The sequence below is a fragment of the Maniola hyperantus genome, chromosome 9 (genome assembly GCF_902806685.2).
Source record: "Maniola hyperantus chromosome 9, iAphHyp1.2, whole genome shotgun sequence".
Classification (NCBI taxonomy): Eukaryota; Metazoa; Arthropoda; class Insecta; order Lepidoptera; family Nymphalidae; genus Maniola; species Maniola hyperantus.
This window is the reverse complement of record NC_048544.1, coordinates 14,157,172-14,177,646: the sequence shown is the minus strand read 5'-3', so window position 1 is coordinate 14,177,646 and position 20,475 is coordinate 14,157,172. Positions and strand designations below refer to the sequence as shown.

The 20,475-nt window shown below is 35.9% G+C and overlaps 1 protein-coding gene across 3 annotated transcripts in view; it reads right to left on the bottom strand.

Moving 5' to 3' along the window:
* Nucleotides 1–1,353: 1,353 nt before the first annotated feature.
* LOC117985539 (rho GTPase-activating protein 9-like) overlaps nt 1,354–20,475 on the bottom strand; it is a 142,555-nt gene continuing 123,433 nt past the window's right edge. For 2 of the 3 annotated variants that reach the window (XM_069500885.1, XM_034972287.2), the window contains exons 4-13: nt 18,968–19,179; nt 17,785–17,931; nt 17,153–17,265; nt 15,609–15,723; nt 14,022–14,136; nt 9,764–9,901; nt 7,907–8,082; nt 7,149–7,287; nt 6,457–6,562; nt 1,354–5,710 (exon numbers count right to left, since the gene is read on the bottom strand). In XM_069500885.1, the coding sequence (XP_069356986.1) occupies nt 5,509–5,710; nt 6,457–6,562; nt 7,149–7,287; nt 7,907–8,082; nt 9,764–9,901; nt 14,022–14,136; nt 15,609–15,723; nt 17,153–17,265; nt 17,785–17,931; nt 18,968–19,179 (1,463 nt within the window). In that variant the 3' untranslated portion in view covers nt 1,354–5,508. The remainder of the gene's footprint in view (nt 5,711–6,456; nt 6,563–7,148; nt 7,288–7,906; nt 8,083–9,763; nt 9,902–14,021; nt 14,137–15,608; nt 15,724–17,152; nt 17,266–17,784; nt 17,932–18,967; nt 19,180–20,475) is intronic. The other variant, XM_069500886.1, reaches the window with a different exon arrangement.

The window sequence follows — 20,475 nt, the reverse complement described above, 5'->3', positions numbered from 1 at the left end:
TAGTTAGATGCTTACATACGAGTAGGTACCTACTAAGTATGTTTTTCAGTAATAAGAAGACAATGAGGAGGTTTCCAGGCAATATTCGAGAAAATTTTCATAGATGGCGCTGAAAACTTCCACCACTAAAGTATTGTATTTGTAATTTGTATTTGTTTTGCGAAATTAATTAATTACTTCTATTATACCTAGTTCACAGATTTTGTGGGGAAGAAACGTAAGGAAAATTGCAGTGCACGCTAGCCTAGCTCACTCTTCATCTATGTCATTGATTGACACGACCTAAACATTAAAGCATAGATCATATAGATATAGGTACTTTTTCATTTTTAGTGGTCGTAAAATTCAGCGCCATCTATGAAAATTTTCTCGAACGTTGCCTGGAAACCTCCTCATTGGCAATAAAATACTCTGTAACTAGTATACCATACCCCACCAACTTCTACGCGAAAATGTAACACTTATCCAATACTAATATTATAAATTTGCGAAAGTGTGTCTGTCTGTCTGCTAGGCTTTCACGGCCCATACGTTCAACCGATTTTGACGAAATTTGGATTTTGACAGATATAGCTTGCATCCCGGGGAAGGACATAGGCTACTTTTTATCCCGGATAATCAAAGAGTTCCCACGGGATTTTTAAAAACCTAAATTCACGCAGACGAAGTCGTGGGTAGAGATTTAAAACTTAAAGATCCTTATCTATTTACTTACTATACAAATCATAGACACGTGGAATGATGACAAGAATACTGACTGCATTCCGCGCTAGACAGCCAGGCTGATCCGTTGCGCAAAAAATGTGCCAGCCCTTCTGTCACCAGATGAGACTATTAATCGTGGTGAAATGTCTCGTAAATTTTTTTTAGCATTAAGAGTCCATGGCCCCAGGGTCTCCACCGCAAACGGAACGAACCTAAACGAGGTTAGGTATAGTAAAACTGGACGATATTGGTACATTATAATATAAGAAGAACTTATTATGCATATAGAGCCCAAAACATTCATCATCATCATTATTATCAACATCCATTGCTGGACATAATATATCCCTTGTAAGTAGAGATTTCCCACACGTCACGGTGTTGTGCCGCCTGAATCCAGCGGCTCCCTGCGAGTCGTTTGATATCGTCCGTCCACCTTCCAACGCTGGCCTTTTCGCTGCGAGGGACCCCGACGTCTATCGGTTTATCGAACTATAAAACCACGTATTTTGCACTATCTCTGCAATGTAAACCTCCATTAGGAATTGCATGAAGGTCCAACGGGATTTAAAAAAATCGAAGGAAGAAGCCGCGGGCATCAGCTAGTTATTACTAAAGCATGGTAATCCCAAATAAAACAATATAAAATTGAATAAGTAATTTTTAATATTTATTTCGTGTCATTTTTCTCTATTTCCAAGCATTATTGGCGTTAAAATATTATTTATTATTATTTTATAATAATTATACACAAGTACTATACACTGACATATAGTTTAGTTAACTATCAGCCGAAATACAAAACTTTGGTTCCTAGCTTATAACAACGTTATACATTAGTGTACCCAAAATACATTTATTAGTGTGTTTGGGGTCATAGATACATTTGTGTAGCGAAGTTAATCTAAAGTCTAAAGGTAAAAAGAAAATATTAGGCCGGACGTAACCTGGGACCATAAATATTAAAAAACTTCAGAATTCCTTTTGATTTTCTTTAAAAAAAACAGACTGAATTGAGGACCACCTCCTATTTGGAAGTCGGTTGAAAAGCATTTCCTTTCAAAAGGGAGAACTTTTCGTACCCACCGAATCAGAAACAATGGTGGTGGTGGTAGATGGCATTAAACAGTCGCTTCAGTACTGAGAGAACATACGTATCACAAATTTCGTCACTGGCGGCAAAGATTATATATTATTATCTTTGCTGGCGGTAAGCGAAACCGTGGCCGAGTTGGTCAAGACATCGGGCGCGAACCCAGAAGATGCAGGTTAGATTCCTGCCGGTTACGCAATTTTTGATATGTATTTAAAATTATTTAACAATTGTGAAATTCTTATCGAAAATAGGAAAGAAAAAGATCTTCCTTTTGGAAGGAGAACATTAGAAGGAACATATAGAAAATTTCTCTGAGTGCAAATTAGAACGAAAAAATAGTGGGTTACTTATGCGAATATGCACTTATGACTCAATATTCTTAGAGTTAGCCGATAGAAAATATTTAGTAAATACAATAGAATAATTTTGTTTAAACTATGAGTAAATTTACATGTAAGAGCTCTTTAAATCTATGATTGAAATTATAGTTAGACATAGGTACTTTAATTTGTTTTTATTTAGTTTGTCGGAATCAAAAAAAATTGATATCAGCAATCATGGCTGTGGCATTTATCAATTGTTTTAACAAACTGATTATAATTCGTGAAACTATATTATTATAATGTCACGTCCATACAACTGGCAGAACCCCATGCACACTAATAAGTAGATACATTAATATCATAGCAGTAGTTAAGGTTGATTAATACAATAACACAATCAACAAGTTTTATTTTTACCTTCGAAAAGATATATTTCGACTCACAGCAGTCCAGTAACAAAGAAACAGGACTAGATGTTTACTTGCAAGCAATTTGAAAAAAAATTGATTATACTTCACACTAGCTATTTCATACATTCCTGTCCCCAAATATCAAATACACTAATTTTTCGGGTTATAACTGTCCAACTGTTCAGAAAGAATCAGTACATAGTAATGTCAATCCGAAACGTTTATAAGTTTACAAGCATTTATCTCAAAAATGTCATAACTGATTACATTCAAATTTTCACCAATAAATAGTCTCCTAATAAAAGTAAAGGCCCCTAAATATAATTTAAATCTATACAAGCGTAGCCGAAGTTGATATTCAAATGTGTTAAGTTCTATTTCAAATTCACATACATAGAGGTACTAGGTACCTTAAATGCATGTAGACAAACTTATGAAATATTAAGTAAGTATGTAATATCAATAATTTTATTATTCACTTGATTTATTTTCGAAAATATGCTTAAAATAATAGCATATCTCTAAATTTGGGGACAAAAATGTATTGAACGGTTACTGCAAAGTTACCTTAAAACAAAACGAGAAACTATAAGAACACAACAACAAATATTTATTATCACAAACTGATAAATCATCTATGATGACTATTTACAAGGCCTTCTCGCTTAAGGCACAAAAATAAGTTGGCTTAAAGCCTAGACCCTTATTTACTAAGACATTCAAATTGTAGACACAAATACATCTTCGCCTATCTCTACTTTGATTGATACCGGCCCTAGTAAGCTTGTTACAATAGTAACATAAATTAAATCATATTATAATTTTCTGGGCTTTACACTAATTTAACGGCAGTCAATAACGTCACTAATAGAATTTGGCGCATGGTTACAATTTCAGCGTCTTAGACAAGGGTCCTACTCTATACAGTAGGACTCGATAATATATACAGATTTGGCCCCAAAACAATGGTGTTTCATATAAATCGGGATTAAATTTTCATATTTTTTATTATTTATAAATACACGAAAATATTACGTCGACACTGGAATTTTTTGACGTAAGGGACATTTTAAGTCTTTCTAGGTATTTAGACATTGTTAAATATAAAGCGGCAAATAACGAACGCGCTACATTGTCCTAAAGAAAAGTTATGCTTTTAACTGGGTGCACGGTCGTGCAAAGAGCCAAGCTCTAAAAAAATGTTTAGAATTTTAAAAGCAATTGGAATGAAATACGTATGCGTTTCATAGATATTGTAAGCGCCAATTCTTTAAAAAAAATAATTCAGATAGTTATAAACTTATGCCCAATATTTTTAGTCATAAGATTTTTTGCTACAAAAATCATGGTCCCTTACGTCAATCAAAATGTTTTTAGCGACATTTATTAGAACTACTCGTAAATATAATTTTATTCTTCTATTTATAATATTCATTTAAATATATTATAATATTACCCCTAGAGCCTCGTGCAGTCTTTCCATATCAATATTGCTTACAATCACAACACATACATATAAAATCGATATATTTCTGGACGAGTAACAAACGGAAGTTTGCATTATTCGCTTGTCTTGTGCAATAACGTCATAATTGTAAATACAATCAATGATACTAAAATTAGTGCCTTTATACACTACTAGACACAAATTGTAACTGCGAACTTGAAAGTTTTTGTATTAAAAGTGTTTTCAACCTGTAACTTTTTGAGTTGTGACATTATTAGTTATTGTGTAGAGCTACACATTAAATAATAATGTCACAACTCAAAAACTATTCTCCAGCTCAGAGAATAGATAAAACAATTTACAATTACGGTTTCAATATTGACTAGAGAATCAAGCTTGGATTCAAATCAATTTTTAACCAGAGCCAATTATTATAATAACGGTCAGCTTTTTTGAGTTCTTTTTTTAAAATAACAATATCGCTTTTTTAAGAAGGTTTTTGCACTTATGACGTTGTTGCACCGCACATACAACTTTACAATTTTTATTATGCCGTCAAGTTAGCTTTAATAGACACTTCATTATAACTATAGTTAATACAATAATATGTCTTTTAAACATTAGGTAAGTATAAGAGATCATACATCCAGGCATTTCGTGATTATTTTGATTGCATTGCACCAATCGTGAAAACTATACGTCTTTTGTAACTAATAGAATTAAGAAATGGAAGCTACTATTATAATCTGTTCGAATAAGATATGACCATAGACAATAATAATTTCTTTGGATGTGGCTCGAAAACGGACTACAACCATTGGTGTTAATATTTCTGACTTGACTATAGCCTGTAGCATTGCTACCTCTCTCTCTCATATGCGCGGGCTCACTCAGGTTACCCATCCCTTTCACACTCGCGAGAACGGCCGATCAGCCCATCGGCGCGAGCGGCCGTTCTCGCGTGTGTGAAAGGGATGGTTAGCCTGAGTGAGCTCGTGCGTATGAAAGAGAGAGGTAGCAATGCTACAAGCCCGACAGTTATAAAGAAACCGATGAGTTCGGTTCACTCATCACTAAGGCGCCATCTCCACGGAAGAGAATCGCGACGATAGCCTCGCCATGCCATCAAATTCAATACAACTATTATAGACCTATCTCCACACGGCGATACTATCGCCGACGATAGTAGGTCTGACTCGTGATTCCCTCGCCCGTGGAGGTGGCGCCTTAGGGGCCATCTCCACGGACGAGAGAATCGCGGCGATAGTCTCGCCGTGTCACAAAATTCGATACAAACTCTATGGGCCTATCTCCACCGGGCGATACTATCGCAGCGATAGTTTGTATCGAATTTTGTCACACGGCGAGACTATCGCCGCGATTCTCTCGTCCGTGGAGATGGCGCCTTAGTATGACAATTGTCTAGCCAGCCACTTCCCATATAGCATCTAGAAATTGCCGGAAAACTTGCCCGTTCATAAAGTTTTTAGGATATTTTACAGTCTAAACTCATCTTTTAAGTCCGAATCACGCCTTTTTCTTGCCCTTGGTCTCTTCTACGAATATATCTTTGAATTCGTTAAGTAGTATGTCGACAACGTTGTTTTGCTGTATATAGTCGATGGCTATGTTGTGCTTCTGCTCTTCGGGGGCCCATAGCAGCGTGGGGCCGAAGACTATTGCCAGGTTGGCGGTGTGCATCCTGTTCCGTTCGCTGTATTGTGTGACTCTGGAAAACGAAACAATCATAGATTTTTTTTAATGAATATTAGCCATGGGCCAGTCAAGGGCCATCCTTGACTAACATTCCCCTTTCCTCTCCAACTAAGCGTGAAGCTTATGCTAGGAGTAGGCGTCGACAATAATGCAACGGGTGGGGTTTGAACCGGCAACCTTTCGGATTTCAGTCCGCAACTTTAACCGTTGAGCTATTAAGGCTCAACTTAGGTAAGTACTTCTTCTTTATACCATTTTCCCAGTATTAATCATAGTTTTTGTGTTACTATTTTAATACGTTCCGGCGCAGTGCTTTATTACGGAAAGACAATAGATTTTTTCATAAAAAATTACAATATTATCATCAACTCTACTAATACCATGAAGAATCAAATCATTTGCCAAGGGAGGTAGTCAGGTAGACGACTACAGCTTTACAACCGTAATCGTTTATGTATATTGAAAGCCCAAATACCACTTATTTCTTATATAGGCATCACCGTACCGTCACATTACTGCGTCACCATTCACTCTTCAAGTTTTTTGATACGATAAAAGAATATTTTGAACTATTTAGGTGTTTACCAAGGAGGTATTTTAGGCCCAACTCTATTAAGTTTATACATTTGCAATTATTACAGTGCATATATAATATGTCTGGACCTTCAATCGCATTTTAGCTACTAAACTAGAACTGAATAGTTATATAATAGATATATATAGACAGCTAGGTATTGATGATTATAGTATTTCACTTACTTCAAAAGGTGCTCTAGCAAAAATTTGAGTGTATCCCTGTTGCACTGTGGTAACGCTTGTATGATGCTCTGGAACTCTTTCACCCTGGCATCCCTAGGCTTTATTGCTGAAAATTAAAACGAAAATATTTAGAAGGAAAAATAAATAAAACGACACGACAAGATGCTACTATTTAAAAAAAATAAGTTCTCCTTTCCAGGATAACATGAAAACTGGTCGTGAGATTAACACTTCAAATAGATTTAAAGATTATAATGTAGAAAATAGGAACATTTTATTAGATACATAGACTGAAAAAACTATTCAGGACTATTGAAACTATTGAACTAGTGTAATATTGTCATTGAAAGGGTAACATCTGTACAGTGCGCGGCCGAAAGTAATGTACATCGACCTTTGGAAGGAGATACCAGATTTGTAGAGCGCTGTCTGAGAGAGAGAGAGAGAGACTGATAAAACGTCATATAGGTACAAGTGACAGAGACAACGCTCTACAAAGCCGAAATGTCATTCTAAAGGCCGATGTACATTACTTCCGGCCGCGTACTGTACCTATTTGCATCACGAACAACAGAGCCACAATAAACAGAAGATAATAATATGATGATTCCAAAAAGCACTTAAACGTCTGCTTTAATAAAGCATATTTTAAGTTAAACCTAGTTGTAGAGTATTAATATAAGTTAACTTACAACAAGCTGCAAGAATCCTGTCAAATAAGGTGCAGGGGATGAGAGGCTCTTTCAGTTCCCTGAAGAACAGCTTTAAGGAGCCTGTTAGTACGTGGATGTCTGTGTTGTTCTCGATCACTGACAGGTTGTTCTGATCGATCTGAAAAATATAATTGTTTTATTGATTCATGTTGAATCTGCCAATCCGCACTTGTCCAGCGCGGTGGACTGTGGCCAAACCTTTCTCAGTGATCAGTAGCGAGTCAGCGATGGGTTGATAATAATGATTAATTCATCTTAAAAATATAAAGACTTAAGTGAAATGTCACTTGGCACCCCAGAAATGTTTGCCATTATCAGTATACATATCAGACACAAAAGCCCTGCGAGAAGTGAATCTAACAAAGCTTGCCGTCAATAGTGCTTTCAATTTTTCTTGTTTATGACCTAAATCTGGCTTCAATAAATGATACAAAAAGAGACTTTACTGCAGAGTATTGCAGTATTTCTTACGTAGACAGACTAATTCATCGTCATCATTACCAACCGATGAACGTCCTCTTTTGGACATAGGTCTATTGTATGGATTTCCACACACCACGGTCTTGAGCTGCCTGCAGCTTCCTGCGATTCTGATGTCGTCTGTTCACCTAGTGGGGGTCTTCCAACTAGCGTTGGGTTGGTTAACTTGGGACGTTGCTACTTCAGCTTCGCAACCCGTTGAGCTATGTTGGTTACTTTAGTTCTGAAGACAGACGGTTTTTCACTGTAGTCCTCACCTCTAATCGTATCTTCTGAACCTGGCTGAGGTTGCCACTGGCTCGGTACAAGCCATCAGTGCTCAAGTTCTCTTCGCTGCTCTCGATCTCCTTCACACAAGCCTTGACGAAGTCCGGCACGCGCGGACTCGACGCCGGACACACCTCCTCCAGCTTGCGACCAAATACGGGCTCATCTGTAATGTAACCATGAAATATTTCAAGCCTTCTTTCATATATTTTTAAACTTAAAAATAGCTATCCAGTATAAAAATTTAAAAAATAGGATTTACATATAGTACAAAGTTATTAGCCAGTTCAGTGAAATTTTTCAAATTCCAGAATTTCTGTTATATTTACTATAGATTTCTTTACCACGTTTTCCTTCTCAAAATACCAATTACGTAGGTACATGAACTACAAAACCAGTAAAAACATAATAATAATCAGAGGTAGGTAAGTACGAAACGTACGTTTAATAAATTCTGACGTAAGTAGGTATGACCTATTTTCATGGCATATACGTCATAATGACGTCAGAAATACCCATCCGCTCCCCAATTGTGTAAGAATAACCATTTCATGGCTATCGCAATCGTCAAGAAATTCTGCCCTTCGATTGGCTGTGAAAAAGTGTAAACAGCGAATCAACCAATCAAAGAGCAGAATTTCTTGACGATTGCGATAGCGATGAAATGGTTATTCTTACACAATCGGGGGGCAGGTCACGTGAATTTGACGAAAAATCACGTCAAATACTCTTTTCACAAGTGAAATGTTCATTTCCCGGTGTTAGGATAAATAGTTAGGTTCCTACTACCTTATACCTATGAAAACTTTGATAAAATCTAAATAGAAAGAACAGTTGTAAAATTTACAGCTAGAGCAGTTCAGAAAATATTTAAAATATGATTGAATGTCATTAAAATTATTTTACTCAAACCGTAAAAAGTTATCAAAAAATGCCAAAACCATTCTATTTCCTAAATGTTAAATTTAAAAAAAACAACCATCCACCGTTCCGGGAATAACCAGGTTTCGTAAATTAAATAAAACACCAACTACATAAATTGCACTACTTCTATTCTACACAGAATCAATGAAAAAAAAACACAAGCTCATTAACCTAATATAAACTAATATATAGCTCATCAATATATTTACAATACTCACCCACTTTACTAACACTCCTTACTTAACTCCAAAATTTCGAATAAAAATTTGTTAACATTCCAAAAATTCCAAAAACTGAAATCCATACCAAAATCACATCTTTTTAAGCTAAGATAAAAATCGTGTTAATTTTAACCAACATTCACCAATTGAAAAATAATAATCATAAAATTTAAAAATTTTGAAAAAAAAAACCATGCAATTGATAACTTTATTAAAAGCTACAAAATCACAGCAATGTCTAAATAAATTATAAAATCTGTATTGCTAAATTTTAAAAGTATCCTAATAAAATATATAAGCAATACACAAGTAGGTATTCATAGAATCATATTTCACATTTCAAATTAAACCTGCAAAAGCTTAAATGTTAAAAAATAAGGGTACACGGTAGTGAAGCGCCAAGTTCTTTAAATTACACATAAATTAAAGAACTTTAATCACTCTTTTTAATATAATACCAATACAGTGCGACTGTACATTTATGGTTCATATTTTTTTTAATAAATTTTTGATAACACCCGAGCAATCTTAATGTAAATCCCGTCAAATTAAAATAAGCAGAATCTAATTTAGAAGCTGAGAAAAATTAATACTCTCCACTCAAAAGGTGCAATAGATTAAAGTGGGGTACCTAATATTCTACAAACTCATAGGTATTTTGTTGTTGCAAGCTCTTCCAAGTATAAGTATTGATAGCCGAACCTTTATAGATTCCTTTCTTCACTAGCACGTCCATGGCGGGGCGTTTTGCGAAGAATTTTCTAAGCCTACTTCTAACGTGCGACCTCTGTATGGAAACTTCGGTTGAATCACTTAAATCTTCGTTGCTACTACCGCCAGCTGAAATGGACATTACAAGAAAACAATTACGGAAAAAATTAGCACAACACTAAACATCTTAGAGATAGGAAAAGCGACAGGCGTTAAAGATAAATGTACAGTCAAACCTTATTAATCGTGTAATAGTATTTTAATCCTAACTTAATAAAATACGCAAAGTTATACATAGATTTAAAGTCGTTTCCCACATTGAATAATAATTGAGATACCTAATAACGTTGGATTCAGAATGTTCATTCACAAAAGGATAATGTGGCAATGAGCATACTCACTTAAAAATAAAATTTGACTGTATTATAAAGTAAAGTAAGTACAAATAACCCCTATAAAAGATAAAATAAGGTAGGTATCCAAATATATAAAAAAAAGTTTGAATAATGAAGAAATAAACTGAGAAGGACAGAACACTCAAAATCAAAGTTGAAAAGTATAAAGTGTTATTCTCAAAGTAAAAGCTATAAAGTGTTATTCACTATAACTGGCAATAAACGAAATAAAACGAAATGAATTTTAAAGCAAAACGTTTAATTTTAATAAGAATAGATACCCATGACCCTCACACCATGTTTTGGAAATATGATATGACAATTCGATGAAAAACCACGAACTCTATTTCGATAAAATAGTGTGAAACATTCATTTTATAATAGAAACACAAATATTTGTTAGGCTGTGACTCAGACATACACAATTTCGAATCTGTAACAACTAAAACTTTTTTACCTTAAGATTTTGATGAGCCTTTTACATTTAATCACTTTATCCGGTTAATTTTTGATACAATGTTACCATTTTTGTTTGATTAATTTAAAAAATTGGTATAAAAATTAAATCTTTCAAAGTTTGTGTCTCGCAGTTACGGGTTTCCTTAAGATTTAAGTCGTATTGTAGTGATACTTCTTCTAGATAAAATTTTAGGATATCTATGCGGTATCAATGAAATGATACCAATAGATAACAGTCTGCTGGTATTGTTTCAGCGATTTTATTTCATGTCTACATACGTACCTACAAATTTAATTTTTTGGAATAAAATCGCTCTCCAATTTTGCTTCTTACTCAAATAGCAGGCACGATAAAAACCGCCAAGTTCCTAAATAACAAAAATTAAAACTGGAAACAATAATTCAAGATTCACGATTTTTGACGCAATGCGGTGGATGGCTGTGGTTGGTGGGTGGATGGTGGTGTATATAACATAATACCTATCTTATCGATGAGATAGAGATCACTTTTATTAAATAACGTAATAATAAGAAGTTTATTAAAAATAATTTTTTTTCTCTGACTAAAAAATGCAATAGTCAAAAAGACTTTCAGGCAGTAGCTCATAAAACATCTCTTAATTTTTTTTAAAAGAAGATTTAACTTTTAAATAATATTTTACACTACCTATTAATTTAGTCGAATGAATGTTATGGGCTCCAATATTGTATAGGTACTTCCATCTTTTTTTGTACCAACATTCTTGCAGATAAATTATTATTTATTTATTTTGTGATTGCTGTACAATTCAATTTAAGCGATCAAAATTGAAAAAATTTTAACAGGTAGACGTTTAGATTATTCTATTTTTAATAGCATTAATAAAAAATCATATTATAATTTGTATTTCTCATACGTTTAATGAAAGTGAAATGTTGGGATCCAAAAAAGTTTCTCAGTTTCGAAGGTGAGGAAGAGTGATTCTTCTCCGTTGGACTTCTTTTGCTCTTCATAATATACGTATTGAATTTTATAACTTGTATCAAAATCCATTTCACATTGCACCACTGATTTCATTTTAACTAAGTACCTAGGTCTTTGTCACACTCAATTTTTTTTGGTCAATTCACATTGTCATATCGTTAAACAAAATTACAATTTCTGCATGCTTTACAGCTTTTTGAAGAGATTACTATTAAAAATAATATGTTTGATAGAAAAACAAGTATCTTAAAGCACTTTTAATTTTTTATACACTTTTCCTAAATATACGTACGTACACTTTCACTAATTAGTAATTACTAGTGTAGGTATTTTTTCTAAATTCGACGACTACCTAGTTGTCACTAGTTTCGTATATGAATAAATACTTAGAAAAGTACTTCGAATTTTAACTAATAGATGACACTACGTAAGTTCCAGATGGTCCAATAAAATCAATATATTTGGTACACTTAATTCGGTACGCTTATCGAAGGTTGCTATATTACTAAATGCTAATCAAAATTATATCAATAAACCGTGTTATCAGATAAGAGACAAAACCATGCATGTGAATATCAATCACTTATCGATAATAGCAATTAATGGCATAAACTTCACAAGTTCGATCGTACCACCACTAGGTAGGTATAGCTACAAAGTATACGTCAAATTGTTTTAATCAATCTCAAAGAATTGGTCAAGTGCGAGTCGTACTCGCACACGAAAGGTTCCGTACCATCATATAAGAAATAGAACTTTTTTTTTTAATTTTCATCAATTACAATAGTAATACATTTTGTACAAAATTCAACTCTCTATTTAATTACAGTTCACAAGATGCAACCCGTTGACAGACAGACAGCGGCACCCTTCGGGTACAGATACAGAACCCAAAAAATGAATTTAAGTATAATATAAACAAAATTTTGATCGCATAAAGATGTAAGAAATTTCGGTTTTTGAAAAAAAAACATTAATTATCATATCACATAGAAAATTTAAAAATACGGTCGCACGGCATTGTGTAAATTTTGTGTAAGTATATGCAATTTTTTTTATCATATTTGTGTTGAGTAAATGCTATTTATCTTACTGGAATCCAAACGACCGAATCCATTTACGCAGCCACAAGTTAACATCACTTGCCTAACACTCAACCCTTTGCTCCATTTTCTATCACTTTTATATCTCGACGTTTCACAAAAAAACAAGTCCAATTCAATAAAAATAAATACTAAATTATTTCGTTTTACCCCTATAACTATTTTTATCAACTTAAAAAATACAGTCTAAAAAGTTTTAGTTTTTAACTAAATTTTTATGGCAAGGCACTAAAACTCAATAACTTCCGTTGGAATTTTGAATTTTAGTTGACCATAACTCATACAATTGCTATGAGCTCTCGAAGGTAACTGAATGAGGAAAACAAGAATATTAACTGACCATTTTACCGGGAACTAATTCGTCATTGATATATCTCAAAACCGGGAAAACTTTGCTCATTTACATCTATGTTTCAATTAATAGGTATAATAAATATTTGTAATATAACAAAATGAACTATGGTTTTTTGCATAAGTATTGTATAAACTGATTCATATAATTTCTTAGACTTATTTTGATCAATATAATGCTATTCATCAATTGACTCTGAGCCTAATTGTTTTGATATGTTGTTTTTTTGCAATTAATTTTTACAATAATATCAAAATTCGAATGATATCCTTAAAAATATAAGTTAGTATTATTTTATCCGTATAGGTTGTCGAATAAAACATTTAAAATTTATTTAAATAGGCGCCTTCTAGTTAGGGAAGCGCGTTCTAACTTAAATCTAATTTTCTAACTTAAAGTTATTAGGCATGATTAATGATGATGTCAGTGATAAAAACAAGTATAGTCTTTCAATAAATACGTATAATATATTAATAAAAATCTACGTCCTAAATATCCAAATATAATTGTTTACCTTGTAGCATGGCATTTTATAAACACAACCTAAAAATGTTTCTTTTAAGTAGAAAACATTAATATTTTCGTAACCAAAGCTACAAAAAAATGATGGAAAAAATGCAAAACCAAACTACCTAGAAATGCCTTCTAAACTTCGATATTTTCAATTTATCAATAAACACTTTACGATAGTTTATTTCAAACCCATATTCCAAAATATCGAGGTCAAAATTGACAACTTATAATAAAATGTAACCTACAATCAGCAAAGAAATAATTTGTATTTGTATTTGTATTTGTAAAGAATTAAAAAATTAGCAATATAGCCATTTGCCCATACTTGATTTCAATCCCATATTTCTTGGAAGTCCTTTTCAGTTCAATGTTGGTTTGTTATTCAGATAAGATAAACTTACTCTGTGACCTCTGGAATTATGTACAAAACAAGGTATTTAAGCAAAATGAGGGTAGAACCAACCTTTTTGCTTGCTCCGTGTAGCGTGCCGCGACACTGGCGGTGTTCGGCCGAGGCTTTCTAAGTCTGTGTTGCTACTCTGGTAGGGGCTGGGCCGATCGTCCAATGGCGGCGGACCCTGAGTACAAAAATTAATTATTGTGTTACACCCACGAACACCAAAAAGGTCTATCTTACTTAAGCTTTAAGAGCTTTATTTTCTGTATTCTGTCCATTTAGTAAATTGCAAAGAGTTATTGTAGTATTTAATGTTTAAGGTGTTCCCTAACAGTATATTTCTTGCAGTTCATTATTTAAACATTAGTATTCTTAACTTAGTATTCTTCTCGGTAGGAAAGGCATTCCGAACCAGTGGGAGATGCATCCGACTATTCGTAAGTGCTTGTAAAAGTTTATACGAATAAAAAAGATTTTTATTTTATTTGTTTATTTATTTAAACTATGAAACTACAGTATGCGACAGGTCGAGATGGCATTAGGGGAGGGAACACCCCGTACACCCGCACAGCCCCCGCGCTAACCCGGTGCGGGCGAGCGCGGGTGACGTGCGGGTGTGCGGGGCGTCCCCCCGCCTCATACACCGATTTCCATTTCAACCTGTTGCGTACTAATAAAGTACTAAGTATATAGGTACTAATAAAGTAGGTAATTTAAAAACGACAAATTAAAAAAAAATACTTTTTCAAAATTTACAAATTAGTAAGTAGGTACCTATGTATGTTTTGGGCACAATGCCCATAAATGACCATTTGGACGGCGTATATTTTTTGTAAATATAAATTTTTTAGTGATAAGTTTTTCTGTATGTATATACTATATATAGTTTTTTGTTGTTGTTTTAATGTATGTTTGCAAAATAAAGTTTCTGTAAAAAGATAAATTATTATTTAATTATACGTTACAGTACTAAAAAAATCTTCCTTTCCTTTAAGGTACGGACATTTAAGTAGAAAATGAAATAAATAGATATAAGTTAAATAAAAATCTATAAATCGTGTAAGCAAATGTAAGGTCGATAATCTCTGTCAGCCCTAGAGCACAGACTATACGGTCTATTTGGGCTGCAAACTGCAAACACCAGTCTCAGTGTTTTCTAGTGTTTTGGTCTAAAAGTGTGGTGTAAGAGCCCTCGCCCACGGCGACTTTTTGTAGCGATGCTGTCGCGCGTTTACTAAACGCACGCCAGCATCACTACTAACGCGTGTTAGTCGCATTTGCAACGTGCTACTGCATCGCGACTGTATCGATGCAAACGCGCGACTTTGTCGGATGACATCGGGGGAAGAACGGAGGGAGGGTGGCGCGTGAATAGAGAACCGAGCATCAGTGCAACATTTTTTCTCGTTTGCATCGACACAGAAGCGCGACAATATCGCGTTTGCATCGCGACTGAATCTGAGACCGTGGGCGAGGGCACACAGCTAGCGACCGCTTCGCGACTGTATCGATGCGGACGCGCGACAGCATCGCTACTGTATCGCTACAAAAAGTCGCCGTGGGCAAGGGCTCTAAGATGTTCACTTTTCATTAAGTCTATAAAATAAAAATAAAAATAAATAAAAATTTTAAAGATCATAACTTAGTACTCACAAGTTTGTATATGACATTCTGTATGCATTTCAGCAGTCGTATGGCACCTTCTTCCGTGAAGTCCTGAAGCAAGTATTGGTCGTGCTCCACCGTCAGCAACAGAGAACGCATGAACCTGTCGGCGAACACAAATCATTTTATAAACAGTGGCCCCGATTCTCTAGTCTCTCTCTAAACTAAATTTAAAGTATCTGCATCCTTTTCTTTTTACTAATGCTAAAAAAGGAACGGAACATGACTTTCACATTTAAAGACTCTTAATTTTAGTGCACAATACAAATTTAAACAGTAGGTTCGCGAGTGCGTGCTAAAATCACGGGTTTTACCATCTAAAAATCTAAATTTAGAAATGTCAAACTGCTTCTGTCCTTTTCATATTACAATAGTAAGAAGAGGGTGCGAATACTCTTAAATTAGGTTGTGCTTAGAATCGGTGCCAGTGTTACATCAAGCCTCAATAGCTCAACGGTTAGAGGAGCGGACTGAAAACCGAAAGGTCGCCGGTTCAAACCACCCGTTGCACTATTGTCGTACCTACAAATAGCACAAGCTTGACGCTTAGTTGGAGGGGAAAGTGGAATATTAGTCATCATCATTGGCTAATATTCTTTTAAAAAAAACTTTACGCGCGGTTGTAGAAGTTAAAGTTCATTGATTGTGGCTCGTCTCAGTAGAATCTTCATTCCGAACCGGTCGGCGGTGGTAGAATCTTGACTTACCATAAGTGGCACTTGATTTATGAGTTTCAATTCATATTCTCGCTCTGGGTAAATTTTTAACCGAATTCTCTCATGAGAAAAAAATACTAGCGCCGATTCTCTTCTTAAAAAAGCCTCAATAGCTCAACCGGTAAAGGAGTGGACTGAAAACCGAAAGGTCGACGGTTCAAACCCCGCCCGTTGCACTATTATCGTACCTACTCCTAGCACAAGCCTGACGCTTAGTTGGAGAGGAAAGGGGAATATTAGTCATTTAACATGGCTAATATTCTTTAAAAAAAAAATTTAAACAATAGGCTCGCGACTGGCGAAGTCCAAGTCACGAGGTTTGACAACTCTAAATTAAATTTAAAACTGTAAAAACTGTGCCTGTCCTTTTCATATTACGTTAGTAAGAAGAGGATGCGAATACTCTAAAATTTTGGTGTGCTCAGAATCAGTACCATTGCGGATTGCCTGACTTGACGGGGTACCGGGGCAAACGGCATGGAATGCAAAATAAAAGCGCGAGCGCAGCAAGCTCAATATTTTCAAATATAAATCACTTTATATCTATTTCTCTAGGATCTCTAATTTTTTGAGACTTAACTATATACCTATAAACCTTCCTCTTGAATTACTCTATCTGTTGGTGAAAACCGCACTAAAATCCGCTGCGTAGTTTAAAAGATTTACGCGTTCATACATACAGACAGCGGGAAGCGACTTTATTTTGTACTATGTAGACGTAGAGAAGAGAAGTTGCTGCGAAAACAGGGCGACAACAGCAAGTCCAGCGTGCTTGTAGTAGTAGATGTATAGGAGTATTAAGAGGGAATGACTCACCTTCTAGTGTGTTGCTGTATGCACTGCACAACGTGCGCGTTAAGGAGCGGTAGTTCCAGCTCAGCACGCGGCGCCGTTGGACTCGGCGGCGTGTTGTTTGGTTTGGGTAATCTCTGCAAAAGACGGGCATTTATGTGAACATTGGCGCAGATTCTCTTGTCTTTTTAATATTGCTAAAAAAGGACAGAACATGAATTTTACATTTAAAGAATCTAAATTTTAGTGCACGCTACGTCTAGTCACGAGGTTTGACAGCTCTGAATTGAAACTGTCAAACTGTCTCTGACCAATTCATATCACGTTAATAAGAAAATAATGCAGTTGTGCTCAGAATCAATATCATTAGCTTACTAGGTAGCACAAGAGAACTTTAAGCATTACTCTTTCAGGAAGCGTTTGTAAGGAAGTTTAACCCATATAAACTTTCGTGACGAAACTATTGGCGAGTGCGAAGGACGTGCCTGATTTTTATATTTTTAGGCATACCTAATAGTTTTTGATTTATCGTGCATAATGTCGAAAAAATACGACAGAAGTACGGAACGCGAGCATGACTCGCACTTGGCCGGGTTTTTTAAAAATTATAACTGTTCAAAAGCACTTCGTAAAAGTTTATGTACTGTTGTACATACGGTCGCGTCGTAGCTCCGCTGATCCTTGTAGAACACCAGCTTGGTAGGCGTGAGGATCATGTAGCAGTCGGTCCAGTTCTTCTTACTCTTCTTCCCTCCCTCCATAAACTTGGTGCGCTTCATCGGCCCTTCGAAGATCACCGGCGCCTGGAAGTACATACTCATCATCATCATCATGATCAACCCATCACTGGCTAACTACAAAGCACGGGTCTCCTCTCAGAGTGGGAAGGGCTGTATCTTCTTGTTTTTGTAACATCTCCACTGTTTACCCAGATTCGCAATATATGTATAATAAAAAAAAAGGGTTTTGGCCATAGTCTACCATGCTGGCCATGTGCGGATTGGTAGACTTCACACACCTTTGAGAACATTATGGAGAACTCTCAGGCATGCAGGTTTCCTCATGATTTTTTCCTTCGCCGTTAAAGCAAGTGATATTTAATTACTTAAAACGCACATAACTCTGAAAAGTTAGAGGTGCGTCCCCGGGATCGAACTCCCGACCTCCGATTAGAAGGCGGACGTCCTAACCACTAGGCTATCACAGCTTTTAATACACCAATATTAATCAGCGTGTTTTCCTGACCGAATTTCTACCACGGCACTCAATCTTTTTTTTTACTAAGTATATACAGGATGTAACCAGAACGCTAGCAAAGACGAAGACCTATGTGATAGTACTGATGATTACTGGTATGATACCACAAAAAAAAGCAAAAAATAAGTTAAAAAACCCTATGTTTTGTAAAAGTTCACGATATATATTGTAAATAAAACATCTGACTGACGCTAGAGGTTAACGAACGTTGCGTAAGTAGGCCACTCGGAGTCAATGCCGCGTCGTACTCGGGGCATTGACCCGAGTTTTGTGCACTATACATTGCGGGTTTGAAAGATACTAAATCACTACAAAATGAGGCAATATTGGTTTGTGTTTAGGTAGTATTACAATTACGCTAAGTTTTGCTAGCGTTCTGGTTACACTTTGATACAGATTGAATTTTCAAAAATCCTTTCTTAGCGGATGCCTACGGCATAATAGCTATCTGCATGCCAAATTTCAGCCCGATCCGTCCAGTAGTTTGAGCTGTGCGTTGATAGATCAGTCAGTCGATTATTCAGTCAGTCAGTCAGTTAGTCAGTCAGTCACCTTTTCCTTTTATATATTTAGATAACTTACTTCTATAGGTGGATGTATCAACACTCTCTGAGGCACCACAGGCGGCCTGGGTTTCTGTTTGGGCGCGACCATGGATCTGGACTTCCTCTCTTTCTTGGCTCCTGGCTCCCGCTCCCTGACCTCCACATCTAGACTGTCTCCCGATGAAGAAGGTGGTAGCTGGAGGTGGTTCGGGCGACGGGCGGCTGTGAGGAGGTTTTCTGTTGATCCACCTGGAAAGTTAAGAGAGCTAATAATTATTTAAGCTTATATAGTTCAACCTCAAGAGTACGCATATAGAAGGTGTTATCGCATTTGTATTGTGAATGAAGTCACGTGACGTTTTGCGAAGAGGCCATCTTAAGAGTCGATGGTATAAATACGGGTGGTTGGTGGTTTTTAGGCTAGTCTCGTTCCGACGCAAGACTCGACCGGCTATTAAATGTTTTTTTGTGTATAGGTCGCTATTTTGATTGAGTGGTTGCAATAGCAATTGCGCCCTAATCAAGTTAATGTTGCAATTAGTTTATTATAAAAGGTAAAACTCTCGATAAGCCGCTGCGCGTCGTGGTTAATATTTAACTGCACTTCTAGTGTGTTTATAAAGGTTTTACATGAAAACAAAATCGTAATATGTTGGCGGGGGACAGGGGAGAATGCTTTGTTGTGATTGGTGGACTCAAAAATCACGTAACAATGTGCGGAATGAGGGTACCGAACGGGCGTGGGTCGACTTTTATGCTAAGTAACTGCCTAAGCTTGGCTATCGGCTATAAGGCGTCTATAGGTGGTGGTCTGTGGCTAACGAGGATGAATAGGACAGTCCTCAACAAAATAATCGTAGATGCCGTTGATCGTCGAGCTAGGAGACTCATAGGCGAAAACTTTTCTTTACTGGCAAAACTTCAAAGTCTCGATTACCGCCGTAAGCTCGCCGACTTCTCGCTGTTTTAAATCTAAATATATAAAAGGAAAAAGTGACTGACTGATCTATCAACGCACAGCTCAAACTACTGGACGGATCGGGCTGAAATTTGGCATGCAGATAGCTATTATGACGTAGGCATCCGCTAAGAAAGGATTTTAGAAAATTCAACCCCTATGGGGGTGAAATAGGGGTTTGAAATTTGTGTAGTCCACGCGGACGAAGTCGGGGGCATAAGCTAGTAAGATATATAAACTAGCGGACCAATAAACTAGCGTAGACTTGCGTAAGTGGACAATTAGGGGGAGGGCCAGTTCCGTTGATACCTGAAAGCGTTCTGCAAAGCGTGAAACGCGGATGAAAATTGCCAAGGGCTGTTTATTTGCGCATTTTTCAGTGTTTCTTCATGTCAGATATTCCGTAAGGCAATTTCGCATACTTGCGTGGTATTGATGCATGTCCGATGCAATAATGATTATTATAATTTACTAGCTTATGCCCGCGACTTCGTCCGCGTTTACTACACAAATTTCAAACCCCTATTTCAACCCCTGAAGGGTTGAATTTTCAAAAACCCTTTCTTAGCGGATGTCTACGTCATAAT